Below are 15,254 nucleotides of genomic sequence, written 5' to 3'. Positions count from 1 at the left end.
CTTCCCAGTTGTAAGTGGAACTCGCTCGATTGAACTTATCCAACCAATCCTCCACATCTTCACCTCGAAGTCCGGCGAACGTGGGCGGCTCACGCTGATGCGCGGTGATAATCCACGATGAATAGGCCGCGGTAGCCGGGGCCGTGGAGGTAGACGCAGAAGCGCCAGTTGGCTCGTCCTAAGGCTTGTTACGGGACACCTGGGAGAGTGGGCTGGGAGAGGACGGATGATCGTAGAGCACAATCCAGCACTTAAGATGTAACGGTGAAGGCAACCTTTATTAGGCACAGACGACTCGATGAAGCGACCACACCCAAGGCACAGAGCTCAGGCAAGCTAAGTCCCCACAGCAGATGAAGATGACGACCACTCATGATGATGAACATGTGTAAAGATAGATGTGCTTAATGAATGCCTACAGTGTGTGTGTGTGTGTGTGTGTGTGTGTGTGTGTGTGTGTGTGTGTGTGTGTGTGTGTGCCTTTTTCGCCCCCTATATTTGAAAATACCTAAAAAGAAAAAGGGGGTAGCCCGTACCACCAGGAGGTATAACGGGCGCAAGCCAATCTAACATAAATAAAGAGAGGAAATTTCCCGCGTTCTTTTTTAAAAAACCAATTAGTTAAAAAACAATGACAAGGGTAAAACCTTATGAGTGTGGCATGAAAATGCAAACAAAAGTGTTAGCTTCTCAGAAATGAGCAGGTCGACATGTAGCAGTATTGTATTTCCCTAACTTCAGTGTTTGGGGGGCGTGAGCGCGCGTGTGCGTGTGTGTTTCTGCAAGTTTGTTTAAAATGTGTTGTCGTTTAACGTGGAAAGTCCAAACAAAATGACGAAGTGGGATGCGAGCCAGTGGTCTTGAGGATGGGCTAAACGTACCAGGAGGGTAGTAGTGGCCTCTCTGATTTCGAAGCCCATTTCTTCACCAGGAGCAGTGTAGCCAGGCATATCGGGCTGTCGTTCCAACCAGCGATGCAACAGGAAACCTTGAGCAGCCTGTTTGCAGCTGCGAACTTAGACAAGGTGCCATTTGAAATAGTTACAAGCTTTTTTTTAAAAAAAAAGAGGGTGAGGACTTAGGGATAGGTACTTGCGCGAAATAGCGTTGTGTCAGTTCGCTCAGTCTGCCAATGGGCGTGCCAATATAAATTCAAAACTTTATGAAACTGAGACCGTATTGACCGAATTGATATTTGGGCGTAACGCACGTAGCCTGATCTCCCTCCTGATGCAGCTGCTGCGTCAGCTACTTAATTTCCCCAATTTTCCATATGGCCAGGTACAATATATAGTTCTATAATTTTGCCTGACGAGATTATATGGTTAAGAAGCAGCTTGATGTTCCTAATTCTTTCATCATTACCAGTGAGACTTGAAAGTTTTATTAGAAGCGATAGACAGTCTGCGTAAATGTGGGCTGGCGTGTTAAAGTTGTTTGTCAATACGAAATGGAGTGCTTATTGGAATGCAATTAATTCCGTGTCGTATGCGCTTGAAGCGTTACGGATCTGAAATTTTTTGACAGTTACGATTTTTTCATCTGTTGTCAAAAAAGCAATATATGCCACTCCGGCCGCGTATGACGTGTATGAACCGTCATTGTATACGTGAATGGCTTGTGTTTTGAAAATAACCGCTTCTTGTGATGATGAGTTTTGTGAAACTAAATTTGTATTTTTCACTGGGCTGATGAGCCCACGAACTGCATGGATATAGTATGTCAGCCGGTTTGAATGTTTTTACACCATAGTTAGTACAATCAGGAGTATGAATAAGGAAAATTCTGCAGATACTCTGTCCAACTCTAATGTTAACGGAGGCGCGTAAGCGAGAATCTGTAGGGACGAGTTGCGTGCGGTGTAAAACGCACCTGTTAAAGAAATTAAGACGCTTGGCTGAACTGATAAAACTCACGCCCTAATGAATTTCGATTGGAACATAGGCCACCATACTGGAGATGCATATGTGAGAGAGGGCAGTATCACTTGACGGTTGAGTAGTCTAACGAGTGTACTGTTTAGTGAACGGTGCGATTTAACGAATGCGAGGAGGCGGCACGTGGACACTTCAGCTTTTGCTTTAATGTAATGAATGTGTGGGCATAAAAATTAAAGAGGGGTCAAATAATACGCCTAGAATATTAATTTAGTTTTTGTGTTTGAGAAAAACGCCATTCATGCGGATAGATGGGCAGCGTGTTGATGTACCCATGTGTCCGTTCTTAAAGAACACGAAGAAGGACTTATCGGCGCTTACCATAACTTTTTGTTCTCGTGCCCACCCGGATACTAAAGCCAGGACATGCTCAGCCTTTGCTTGTAACAGGAGTCTTGACGTATCTGTGATGACAATGATAGTCTCGTGCGCGTACGCCTGTATGTGTACGCTGGGTGCCACGGGAAGATTGAGTAAGCTGTGTATTACTATGTTCCACAGTAGCGGAGTGATAGGGGATCTCTGCGGGCTGCCAATGGTTGTACGAACTGTCTCTTGTGCGACGTTGGTTTAAAAAGTTACAGTGCGGTTCGATAAAAAGGATTTGAGTAGGCAGTGCAAGTTTTGTGGACACCTGTGCTAGCGTAAAAAGTTTCAGACTGCAGGATTCCAAGTGCTATGGAATGCTCCTACAAAATGAAGAGATATGAGTATGGTAGGACGTTTGGATGCCTTGTACGCAGCTAATTTGCTTCGGAGTGTGTAACAGTGCTAAAGTAGCCCTTTTATTATGCGTGAAATCATATTGATTATTGTGAAGAAGATGATTATTGTGCAGGAAATAATACAGGCGAGCATTTAGGAGTCTTTCTAATACGTTACTGAAGAGAGAGTTCATTACTATTGGTCTATATGCTTTAGGCGAATTGAACGGATGACCTGGCTGCGGTATGAATATTACTTCTCTTCTCCAAGCCTGCGCGAAGTGTCCGATTCTTAAAATGGTATTGAATATTAAATAGAAAAATTGGGGATGGTATTCAAATATTCCTTTAATGAACGGGCAGGTGAATCCGTCGTGTCCAGGAGCAGTGTGTGAATTGTCCTGTTTTATCACACACTCTGTCTCAGATATTGCAAAAGGAGGGTCAGAAGTGTGCCACGGGTAAGGACTAGCCACAATGTCACGCCTGTTAGTGTGGTGCATGTTTTCTCCAAGACAGCTGTCCACTACTACCAATGTATCGAGTAGGAGCCAGGCGGACTCTATTACAGAAATTGTGCGACTGCCGTTAGGTAAATCTAGAGGAGGAAGAACAGTTACTTGGTGTTGTTTTTGAAATGCTGTTTTGAAAACATCACCACAACACATTTCTTAGTAAGAAAGTCACAAATGTTTTATCAAACGATGATTTTTCTTTCCTGATTTTATCCTTATAGGTGGAGAATGCATCAACCTACAATTTGCGATACATGTCTTGAAGGAGGGGGTTGGCTGTTCGCTGATATCGTCGTCGCGTAGACAGAACACGCTTACGTTCGATAGTCAATTCTGGTGTCCACCAAACATTACGTAATTTACAACGCGATGTTATGCGTCGTGAGTAACGTTGGCTTAAAGCGGAGTATATGGCATATAACTTGTCTATAACCATGTTTAAGGCTTCAGGTGACACAATGTTGCAGCCGACTATCTTTGTGAACCAAGTATCGTTCTTCAGTTTATTAATAATTTTCTCTCTTCCTAGATTAGTTAATCGTTTAGCACTGCTGGTATGTGTTTGCGAGAACAAGAATTCAATGTAGTTTGGTCTGAGAGGGTAGGAAGTTGCAGAACCTTCCAATGGTAAGCATCGCGAATGAGGTCATGCGAAACCATCGTCAAATCTATCCATGAATCTGCATACGGAGTTGTGAAAGTTCGAGAGTAGGTGGCGTGGTTTAATATGACTGAGTCATTCGCCGTCACGAATTGGACTACTTGAGAGCCGAGAACATCCCCTATAGCCACCCCCCCCCCCCAAAAAAAAACTCCTAGTATCGCTATTGCATATCTTTTCATGATATGTTCATCTTGAACAAGTACCGCCGTTCAGCGGACATTCGACGGACTAGAACAAGTGGTGGCTATAGATACCGGAGACGCATGATCCACGCTTTAAGAAGCTTCGACCCTAAAAATAAGCGTTCAATTAGTACGTTGCTAAAAAGATGCTCAGGCAGATGTTGTTTCAACATGCACACTTCTACCTCAGTGACATTCTGTTAAAAAGACTATATAAATATCTGCCATTCACTATCATTAACAGACACTTAGTAGCGGCTACTACAGTATACTTGGAACAATTCACAATAGGTTTGCTTCGCGTAACGCTGTTTGTCTCGTTTAAAATCACGCTGTGTGATAATTGGAACGCACTGTATGTATACACAAGCAAAATTAAAAAAACATGTGGGGCGGAACTTCAAGGGAGAAGCCTTATGCCTCCTCTTAGCTTGTTTTTAGGCTACAACAAATGACACGTTTAACTTAAGCAGCCTTAAGCATCTAAAGTCCTACCTTGAGCAGCCCCCTTAAGCAGCCACCTTAAGTAGCCATCTTAAGCAAACACCTTAAGCAGCCAGGACATCGGAGCGACCTTCTTCCCTACACATAAATTAGAGCATTGTAAGCGGTCGACAGATTAGGGTATAATTACATCATGGGGTGCCTCGATGTTTTTGGTACGCAAGTATGTTTATTCACGGAACAATGATTGAAATGAAGGCTCGAACGGGTACTAGGTCTCAAAAACGCGAAAAAAAAACAAACCAAGGCCGAAGCAAGAGGCCACGAGCAGGATGATTGTTTAGCGCAGTGAATTAAGTAATATATACATTATTTATTGTGTGAGTCCGCGTTATGTTATTTGAAAATAGGGACATGCGTCATTTCTTCGATGAGGTTACGAGTTGCTTCTTAATGTGATGATTCTTAACTTCTAGTATATAAACAGAAATGTTTCCATTTCATTGTCGCAGCTATTCATAACCAAACTATTTTACAGAGTTTCGATTGGCCCCCAAAGTCACCACTGATTATTTTTTTACGATTTCAAGTAGTAAACGTGTGCATGGAGTTCCTAATGCTGCTACAATCTATAGCGCCAAACAAGGCGGCCTTACAAGTTGCGGGCGTGCCAATAAGGTCAGCAAACAATGTCTTCGCCTCTTCGGACTTTTCGGTAATGCCTAGCGAGGGCCTTGACGAGGAGACTCTCGTGTGCTCATGACACCTACCAGGTCCTTCTTGCCTGATTCTACTATCAGGAAGGTTCATCATGTGCTATTCTGCTTCTATGCTGCAGGTGAATGGTTCCATGCGCAAAAGCCCGACTGCACTGCTGGCAGCGGTGGCCCAGAGCCGCTCGTTACAGTGGCTCACTCTACTGGAATCTTATATTGACCCAGCGGATATTGAAGCTTTGGCTACCGATCTGGCAATACCCAGTCAACCTCCCAAATTTGATGCAGAGGTGATGGGACCGGCACCAACCAGCCGACTCCAAAAACTACACTTGAGGAATTGTGGGCCTTTCACTTCGCGACTGGAAGAGGCGTGCGCGAAACTAATTGGAGGTGAGTAGATCCTTGTTATTAGTGACGTGCTACCACATGACAGTGATTATCATCACCAACTACGTTGTGAGGCTGCGGTAACGATAAATGGGGGAGCAGGCAAAATATTGTAAAGAAATATAAATTCTTATTTGGGGGAACATGTGCATTGCAAAATCACAATTCGCCAGGTGTTCGAACCTTGCTGCAACTGCAGTCCTGGGAATACAATGCACGGACGAAAAGCGTCTGATCTATTCAAAGGTCTCATCATAGATTTCGGCGCAGTAGCCGGTATTCTGGTAGTTTAAGAATCTACGTTTATAACGGCGTCTTCTATACATTTCGCTAGGAGCCGGTGATTGCCATTCAGATGTTTCGTGTAGGTAAAGACTCCTGTTGAGCAGGCCGTGATCTCGAAGCGTTTGTCGGATGGCGAAAAATGTTCACTGAAAATCGGTTTCATGCCACAATACGTAGAGAAGAATCTGGCCCTAGTGTCTACGCGGGTTTTCTCAGGGCCGCCTGTATCACTGAATGGCGAGAAGTATGGGCTTCGCATCTGCTTCGCAAGGGTTGCGTTCATAAGCCTTGTGATGCATGTTTCTCATGGGCAAAGCAAAGATTTATGAAGTTATTTTCAAATAACAGTTCCTTTATTCTTTTGTATATAAGGCATATTGCAAAAAGTTTCGGTGACCACAAGACGGGAGTGAAAATTTGTCCAATTCAACCACTTAGGTATCCATTCCACTGCCATTGTGTTCCAGACATGTCGACAGGGTGTAAAAAATTATCTTTTACAGGAGATCAAAACAAAGTTTCTTGATTTTTTTCTAAAATATGCTTCACCTATTCGAGAAAAAAAGCACTACTGTGCTAAATGAGAAGTACTTGCAGAATCATCCGCTTCGACAAAAGTCTGCTGCGGTCCATGTGGTCTCTGTCCAACGCACATCTTTGTTTTGTAAACTCCAGTCAGACAAGCATGCGGTGCATCTGCTTTGCTTCGGAATGCTTTTGCAGTTTAGTTGAACTAGTTATGGCAAGACATAGCTATGAAAAGGTGTGAAGTCTATGCTATATGCTGATTTGCATGGGGCGCTCCAAGTACGCTCAGTGTCAGTGGTCAGTGCACGTAGTCTTGCTTACAACGTGTAATGTGATAATGACATGCTTTGGACCAAAATCATTTGCGGCCAAAACATGTCATTAAGTAACTACCAACGAGGTCAAAAACCAGTATTGTTGCAATGTGATAAAAGGCTATAAGTTTATTGGCTTGGCTCAATGACAGGCAACAGCGCAGCTATACGGAACAAGAAAGAACAAGGAAAACTCGCACGACTTGGCGCTGCCTAACATGAGAATCTGTTGAGCAGGTGCAATAATATGTAACCTTCGTAGGAAACGGAAATGCCTAAAATGACCGTAAGGAGGGGGTGAGGAGGAGCGCAACGCATGCTTTCAAACTAGTCATTCACGATGCGATGATCACGCGTGGACATTCTTAATTTGTTGTCAGTTAGTACTATGGATTGTGCATTTACACTCGATGGCGCAATCAAATGAATGGCAAATGGTTCGTAGGGTAGGCTTCAACAAGGCATGGAATCTCCTCAGGTTCCTCCTGGACCAAGAGAAGACAATAATGACACATAAGCAACAAGTCAATAAGATAATTAACCACTACAAAGGAACCAACGCAGAACTCTTGCACGAACTCAAGTTCAGATACACTAATCAGACTAGACCAGTGCCCCACTCTGAATACAAAGTCACTGCGAGCGAAAGCTTAGACAGACAGTTAGGATTGCTGGCGTACGCGTGGCGTTGCACAGACTCAACACAAAGTCAGCACCTGGACTGGACGGTGTTATTAACAAAACACTTCGAAACCTATACGACACATCGATAGAGCAACTCACAATTTTTACTAACGAATTCTGAGAAAAACGGCATATTCCATGACAGTGAAAAACCACTCGCATTGTTTCGATACCTAAACCAGGAAAGCGCCTACAGCTGGAAAATCTAAGGCCGATATTGCTGACGTCCTGCGTTGGCAAGTTCATGGAGCACATCGTCCTCGTGAGACTAACAAACTTTCTTGAAGACCTTCACCTGATTCCTCAGATCAAGCTGGGCCTTCGAAAGAACCTCTCAACGCAGGACGCCATTACAAATGAAGCACGAGATAATAGACACCATGACTACATCCACCAAAGCAATCTTAGGCCTAGATTTAAAGGCGTTTGAGAATGTCAAGCACTCAACTATACTGACCCGGTTAAGAGAATTTCGTCTCGGTAAATAGACGTACGACTACGTCCGTGGTTTTCTTCCGGACAGGACAGCAAGTATCGCCCTGGGAAAACTAGAATCTGGAGAGATAGAGATGGGCAGCGCCGACACTCAGGGCTCGGTGATTTCGCCCTAGCTCTTCAACCTCGTACTCATAGGGTTATTAACAACATTGGATGAAATGGACGGGCTCTGCCACAGTCTGTACACAGACGACATTACCCTGTGGGTAACTCGGGGATGCGATGGCCAAATCGAACAGACGCTAAAGCTAGCCATTGATACAGGTCAATGTTTCTTGGAGGGCAGAGGTCTCACCTGCTCCGCTTAGAAATCGGAACTACTAGTTTACAAACCTACGCACAGAGGGCGAAAGCCCAAATACCGCGAACAAAGCGCAAACAGCATAGAGGGAGCGATACGGCTGACAACCTCAGATGGCCACGCTATTGCCAAAGTAGACGTGATAAGCGTGTTAGGCTTAAGTATTTCAGCCAATGGGCACAACGCCAAACTGTTCGTAGGTTGGAAAACACGGTTATTGTGACATTGCTACCTCTGAAAAGAATTAGAAACAGATATAGTGGTATGAAAGAAGACAACACTATTAGGCTTGTGCAAGCCTTCGTCTTCGGTAGAATCACGTACGTTGTTTCTTATTTGAAATGGCACGTCACCGAGACGAGCAAGTTAGTTTGCTTAATCAGGAAAGTGTATAAGCAAGCCCTATGTTTACCCAAGAACACGAGCACAGTGAAATTATTAGAACTAGATTTTCACAACACGCTCAATGAATTAATAGAAGCGCACGACATAGCTTTGTAGGAACGACTTTCCAAGACGAAAACGGGCAGGTACGTCCTCTAAAGACTGAGAATACACTATCGCACGCCACAAGGTGAAAGAACTGACGTACCTGCGATGGTGAGGAAAAGAATAGTGATTCCACCGTTGTTCAAAAATATGCACTTTAAACGTAACACCGGCCGAATAAATCAGAGAGTGCCGGACTTGCAGAAGAAACACGGACATTGCAAGGAAGCAGTATTCGTGAACGCGGCCAGATACGCGCGAAAGTGTTGTTACAGGGCCGTGATGGTCGACTGTAAAGAAGCATGCAAGACGAGCGTTACGGTGCAAACGCCACTCACCGACGCGGCCAACGGCCTCGCGGTGGCGACCAGCGAAGCCGAAGTTAGTAATTAGTGACTCGCAAGCCGCGATACGTAACTATGCTAACGGCCGCGTCTCCCGAGAGGCGCTCCGAATTCTGATGAATAACGAAGATAAAATTGGGATGAAAATTGACACTTTTGTCATATGAAACTTTCACACTCAAACCCCGCTGGTCGGCAACGAGGGGGCGCACGCGGTGGTTCGATCATTCACGAACCGAGCCGTTGCGAACGCCGACACCACCTCTTCCCCTCATAGCTGGCCGGCCGGCTACGAGGGGAAGAGTGAGAATGGGAAGACCCCATGGCTAGTTACCACGAAATAACACAGCACTACAAGCTAAGAAGGCGAAAGTACACTCCGCCACACAACAGGTTAAATAAAAAGCAGGCAGCTGCGTGGCGACAACTGCGAACATATACGTATCCAAATCTAGTTCTCTTTCGTCTCTGTTACCCTGATCTGTTTTTTACAGAAAAATGCAAAGTTTGCGATTACAGGGCAACACTTGTTCACATACTATGGGAATGCTCGAGTTTAGATGACACAACAGACAAAACCCCATAAAGTTTCAGACCACAAGGGGCGCTGAGAGGGGGCTCTGCTCAGATCCTTATTAGAACAACTGTGGGCTGTCAATCTAGTCAAGGAAGCCGCCCGAGCCCAGTGGCTCGTGGCCGATCCCTAGGCTGCGGCTGAGGCCCACCCCAAATCAACCTCGGTGGACTTATTAATAAAGTTCTTGTTCTTCTTATTGCAGCTACATTCACTAAAGCAAACTTGCCAGATTGCTCTCATTTTCGGTCTTGAGGGTGTTCATGGGCTCTGCAGTGGATAGTTGGATCAAGACTTCTCTAATACGCAGGCATTTCGTTCACTTTAGTTCTGCGTTCACTTTAGTTTTGCGCATGCGACACACTATGTCGCATGCGTGTCTGATAAAAATGTAGGACTGCGGCTACACTCGGCACAATGATTTACCTAAATGCTTCCAGTTTTGGACTTGAGGTTTCTCAATCACTCCACCGCCGGTTGTTTATCCAGCGACATCTCTGCCCAACGTGACGACCTCCACAATACGAAGGTAAGTCGAGGATGACTTTAGTTTTGCAGTGCCCATGTTAGGCCACATGCTGGTTCTTTCAAGTGGAAGGATTTTGGTGAGGGGTATTCACCTTCTCTCACAATCAACCTAGCTTTATTGCAACTGAAACATCATCCTTGCGCTGGCACGTACAGCTGCCATGTTGATCCTGTGTGAAACACCACGAAGGTAGAGGATGACCACCTTGTCCTCTCCAGCATGATGTTCACCCTTCTTACACTGCTAGTTCAGGAGTCCTTCGACTAGCTCCGACAGGAATTGATCATATAAGGCAGCCTCCTTCCACCTACAGTCGCAATTAGTCTTGAAGTTTGAAGTTTATTCGCAATCGAAAACATACAACATTGATTGATCAAGTTGTTGAATGGGAAGGAGTAATAAAAAGGCGATTGGAAGCCTTACAAAGCACCGACCCTGTCCTGGCTTCCATCAGGTTGCTTCCAGTTAAGCTGGACGCAACCTCACGTAGACTACTAGCACATTCTTCATAGGTGAAAGACCAATTGGTCGGCTCACCAAGTTATAACACTGCGTTTAAAAAGAAAGTGTTTTTTTTAACTGGGTCTGTACTCCCAGCAAGTGTACTTGGCACCAAAGGCTATCATGAGGCCTAGGGAGCGTATTTGACCACTTTCTGATTACTCAGTGGTGAACGAATATCCAGCAGAATTCGAGCGAGAGCATTCGGAAATCTTGTCGGCCTTGTTTCGAGTTTAGATAGTTAACAACCCAACTAGTCGCGCTGGCAGTCTTGCAAGTTCCTGTAATATTGGGCATGAAGTAGGTCGCTTAGAACCGGGGCAAAGCACGACGCGACGGAAACACCGTTCATCAACACAAGCCCCTGTGTGTGCGGAAAGGTGGAGTTTCCATCGCCTATAAAAATTGGCTCGAGGACGGCAATAAATTAGCTGTAAAATGCAAATGAAGAGTATGACAAAAAAAGCTTGGACGTCTCGTATTTTGGGATATGAAATTGTGTTCGAAAATCTCCGTTTGGCAGGATGCTCTGTTGGGGGCTTCAAGTTTCAACAACTTTCTGTACTTCTGCTTCCGCACATTTCTGTTATTCTGTTATTTCTGTTTATGCTATGTTGAGGGATCGTTCCGTTAAGAGAATTCGGTGCCTTTCTTCTACTGCATCACAGACATTTGTTGTACTAAAAGCAATTGAAGATCTAAGTTCTTATTGCAAGGTAATCACACACCACAGACACACACACAATCTCACACACTTGTTCTAGGAATAACAATACTTTCTACTGCACAATACTGTTGTGCCTGATAATTGTATACTTTAGGGTGCTATCTCTTCTCTCTCAGTAGGCAGTAGCATTAACATGATTGTATGAGTGCTGCGTGAGCTTGCAAATTTAGACTTGCTAGGTAAGATTACCATTTGATCAAATTGCATTGATTGCCATGATCAAGTGCACTGGAAGATGCAAGTGTTTTTTTTTTTTTCGCCTTCTGTCGTCATAGGTGTCCTGCTCGAGCTGAAACTGGGCCAGTGTGGTTTGAATGAAATTTTTGCGTCACTCGCTGCAAAAAGACTGCTCGACGACCGGCGGCTGCGTGAACTCAATTTGGAAGATAACACTTTCTCAATGAAATCTATAAGAAGCATTGTAGAAGTCTTACAGGTAAGGTGTAATCAGTTTTTCTAATTGATAAGTTTTGCTTTAGTGATAAATATTATAAAACATAGGCAGAACTAGATATCATACTTCGTTTTAATTTACTGATAAAGACGACACTATGATTGGCCTTACTATTTTTACAACTACACCTTTCAACTAGAAGCATGTGGGACACAACTTATTTCGCTTGAATAGCTTGGATGGGAACGTGCAAGGCCAGGAAATTATAATAGCCACCACTTTTAGGAAAATAGCTCTGTGAAACGAAAAAAAACTTTTGCATGACAGAGATAAAACATTGAGTTAGTAGGCAAAATCAAATATGTTTTCTCGAAAAATTGCAGTGAACAGTGAATCAGTTAACACATTTGCAAAGGCAAATTTTGTAAGTTCTACGGAATGCTGGATTGCGGTGGAAGGGATAATCGATAAGCACTCGTGTGCTGTTCAAAGCCGCAAAAAGAAAAAGGCGTACGCACTTTTCTGAAAGAAAACATTTAGTTTCAAGAAAATTGGTCCTAATCCAGTGGCGGACGCAGAAAGGGGTTCGCCTCTGGTTCTATCTCTGCATCACTGTACCAGGATAGATATCTCCAGAAATGAGAATTCAAAAAAAAACCCGTACGGTTTTCAACACGCGTTCACGCTAGACGAATAGTTTGCCATTATTTGCCTTCATGTCAGTGATTGCCTCTCTCATTCTAAGAAAGGCTCGTTCATTATATTTTTCAATTTCAAGCCTGCCCGTGCTGCTCCGCATCCTCCACTCCCATTCGCTAGGGCACACACAATGCTAGCTAGGGAAAATAGACTGACAGGATAATCACAAGCTTTCTTATGAGCAGAAAACAACAGCGAAGAAAAAATGATTCTTTTTTTGCAGTACCTGTAAAGTACGTTTGTGTTTTATTACGGTGCGAAAGTGTTTCGATGAGTGGCACAAAGCGCCATGAGGTACGAGTACAGTTGTTCTGAATCACGCCGAAGTAAATAATGTAGTTTTACACAACAGAATTTTAAAATAAAGAAGTTCAACGCACCGTGCTTCGTATCACTTGAATTTCTTAAACAATTAGTCTTTCCCAAGTATCCGTTTTTTCCATTTTTTATTTTGCCATTCAGCAAGACTTCAATAGAACCGTTTTGCATTATAGACCACCTAACCACACATACTTCTTTTGTACGTCCTAAGATAGAATGCGTAGTTTTCGTGTGGGATCCTTACGCAAAAACTAACATTGATGCGCTAGAAAGAAGTCAACGCAAAGTGTATGTTTATCTCTTCTAAATATTGTACCAGTGACTCTCCAAGTGTCTTAATGGCCCAACATAACATTCAGTCTTTACAACAAAAATTTACAAACTAAAACTTCTGTTCTTACTGTATAATAATGAGTTGTCTCTTTCTCCTAAACCTTATATTAGGCCTCTTACTGCTCGCCGAAAAGGCATCGCCACTATGCTATATTAACGCTTTACAATGCCAAAACCAACCTATTTAAGTGTTCCTTTTTCTTTGGAACAGTAGCAGACTAGAACAGCTTACCTCTTATTACACTCAGCAACACCGACTGTATACCATCCATTACATCTTAGAACTGGCCTTGTACCAATTGAATAGATAGTTATGTATTGTTGATCTTTTCATTCTGTATATTATTTTCATTGTTTCACATTTTCAGTACTTGTTTTTTTTTTGTTAATAGTTTCATTTTGTTGTCAGCATATATTCTTTGATACTTGCGTATTTTTATTGTTTCTTTGTATCTTTCCCTTATTGCCTGGGTCTTTTAAAGGCCTGTAGAATTCATAAATAAATAAATAAATAAATAAAATTACTACGTCTGACAGTTCTGTGCAAATTTGTGGTTGATTGAATGATATGTGGGGTTTAACGTCCCAAAACCTCCATATGATTATGAGAGACGCCGTAGTGGAGGGCTCCGGAAATTTTGACCACCTGGGGTTCTTTAACGTATACCCAAATCTGAGCACACGGGCCGACAACATTTCCGCCTCCATCGGAAATGCAGCCGCTGCAGTTGGGATTTTATCTCGCAACCTGCGGGTCAGCAGCCGACGTCTTTAACCAGTGCAAATTTGTGTGAAGAACTCATAGTTCTCTTCATTTTTATATACGTGATAGGAATAAAGGGCTTGAATTTAATGATTGAAAGTTCCTTTTACAGCCTTTTGCGCTACCTGTTTTTCATGCTTTGGTTTACAGTGGAAGCTATGAAATTTTGCGGCATTCCCTGAACGCTTATGCAGATCAACAAGACGCTAAAGGCGCTGGTGCTCAACATGACAATGCACTACCTCGAGGAAGATGTTACCTCCCTGTTCGACATGATCCATCGGATCGACGCCTTTTCTCGCCTGTGGATTCACTGGGTCTATCCTCGGGCGTCGGAGTTTACGAAGTGCATCCTTACGGCCCGTACGCCCTCAGTTTCTATCTGCCTGAACGACTACGGAGCAGAGGAAGCGGCAGAAGCATTGGGCGCTATTGCACGCTGTGGCAACCTCGACTACGTCTCGCTTCGATGCAGTGAAGAGACGAAGGAACCCGTGCTTCAGAAATTGGCCGACACTCTCGCAAGCACCAAATCTCTTAAGAAAGTACCGCTCATTTCTTACTTGTTTTTCTGCCCAGAGTGTGCAAAGTCGCAATGTTGCAAAGCCAACACAAACGTTTCTGTTAAAGAAAATGGCAGCATATCTACGGGGTGAATGATGGAGATTGGGGCGAAGCATCCGTCTGTCCATTCGTTCTTGTTTCCATCCGTCCATGCGTCCACCTGTGTGACCATCCGTGTGTCCATCCACCTGTCCGTGCGTGCGTCTGTTCGTGTGTCCGCATGTCCATCCGTGTGTCCGCCCCTGCGTTCGTCCATGCATCCGCCCCTGCGTTCGTCCATGCATCCGCCCTGCGTTCGTCCATGCATTCATCCGTCCGTGCAGCCATGCATCCATCCGTCCGTGCAGCAATGCATCCATCCGTCCGTGCAGCCATGCATCCATCCGTCCGTGCAGCCATCCATGCGTCCGTCCATGCATCTATCTGTGTGTCCGTTCGTCCATCTAGTCTACACTCCAAGTACCATCTTCTCGCATCTTTTCATCATGTATGCGTCCGTCTGTTTCACAGTCCATGCATCCATCCGTCCGTCCGTGCGTGCGTCTGTTCGAGCGTCCGCCCGTCCATTCATGCGTCTGTCCCTGCGTACGTCCACGCATCTGCCCTGGCGACTGTCCATGCGTCCATCCGTCCGTGCAACCATCTGTGCGTCCGTCCATGCATCTGTTTGTGTGTCCGTTCGTCAATCTAGTCAACACTCCAAGGATCATCATCTCGCATTTTTCATCATATATTCCGCATATAGAAGCACCGCCATCCAGCGAACATTCGAAGGACTAAACGAGAAGTGGCGCACGCACACTTTCTCACGGCTTGCACTTCCTTTCTACTTCTTACCTTTAACCACTCCGAAT

At 44.3% G+C, this 15,254-nt stretch overlaps 1 protein-coding gene across 3 annotated transcripts in view; it reads left to right on the top strand.

The window, feature by feature from the left end:
- LOC142771424 (uncharacterized) overlaps window positions 1-14,507 on the top strand; it is a 52,686-nt gene extending 38,179 nt beyond the window's left edge. For all 3 annotated transcript variants that reach the window (XM_075872905.1, XM_075872906.1, XM_075872904.1), the window contains 3 exons: window positions 5,285-5,555; window positions 11,602-11,762; window positions 14,031-14,507. In XM_075872905.1, coding sequence (XP_075729020.1) covers window positions 5,285-5,555; window positions 11,602-11,762; window positions 14,031-14,492 — 894 coding nt within the window. In that variant the 3' untranslated portion in view covers window positions 14,493-14,507. The remainder of the gene's footprint in view (window positions 1-5,284; window positions 5,556-11,601; window positions 11,763-14,030) is intronic.
- The last annotated feature ends 747 nt before the right edge of the window (window positions 14,508-15,254 follow it).

The sequence above is a fragment of the Rhipicephalus microplus genome, chromosome 9 (assembly GCF_043290135.1).
Source record: "Rhipicephalus microplus isolate Deutch F79 chromosome 9, USDA_Rmic, whole genome shotgun sequence".
Taxonomy (NCBI): Eukaryota; Metazoa; Arthropoda; class Arachnida; order Ixodida; family Ixodidae; genus Rhipicephalus; species Rhipicephalus microplus.
This window is presented reverse-complemented; position numbering and strand designations above follow the sequence as displayed.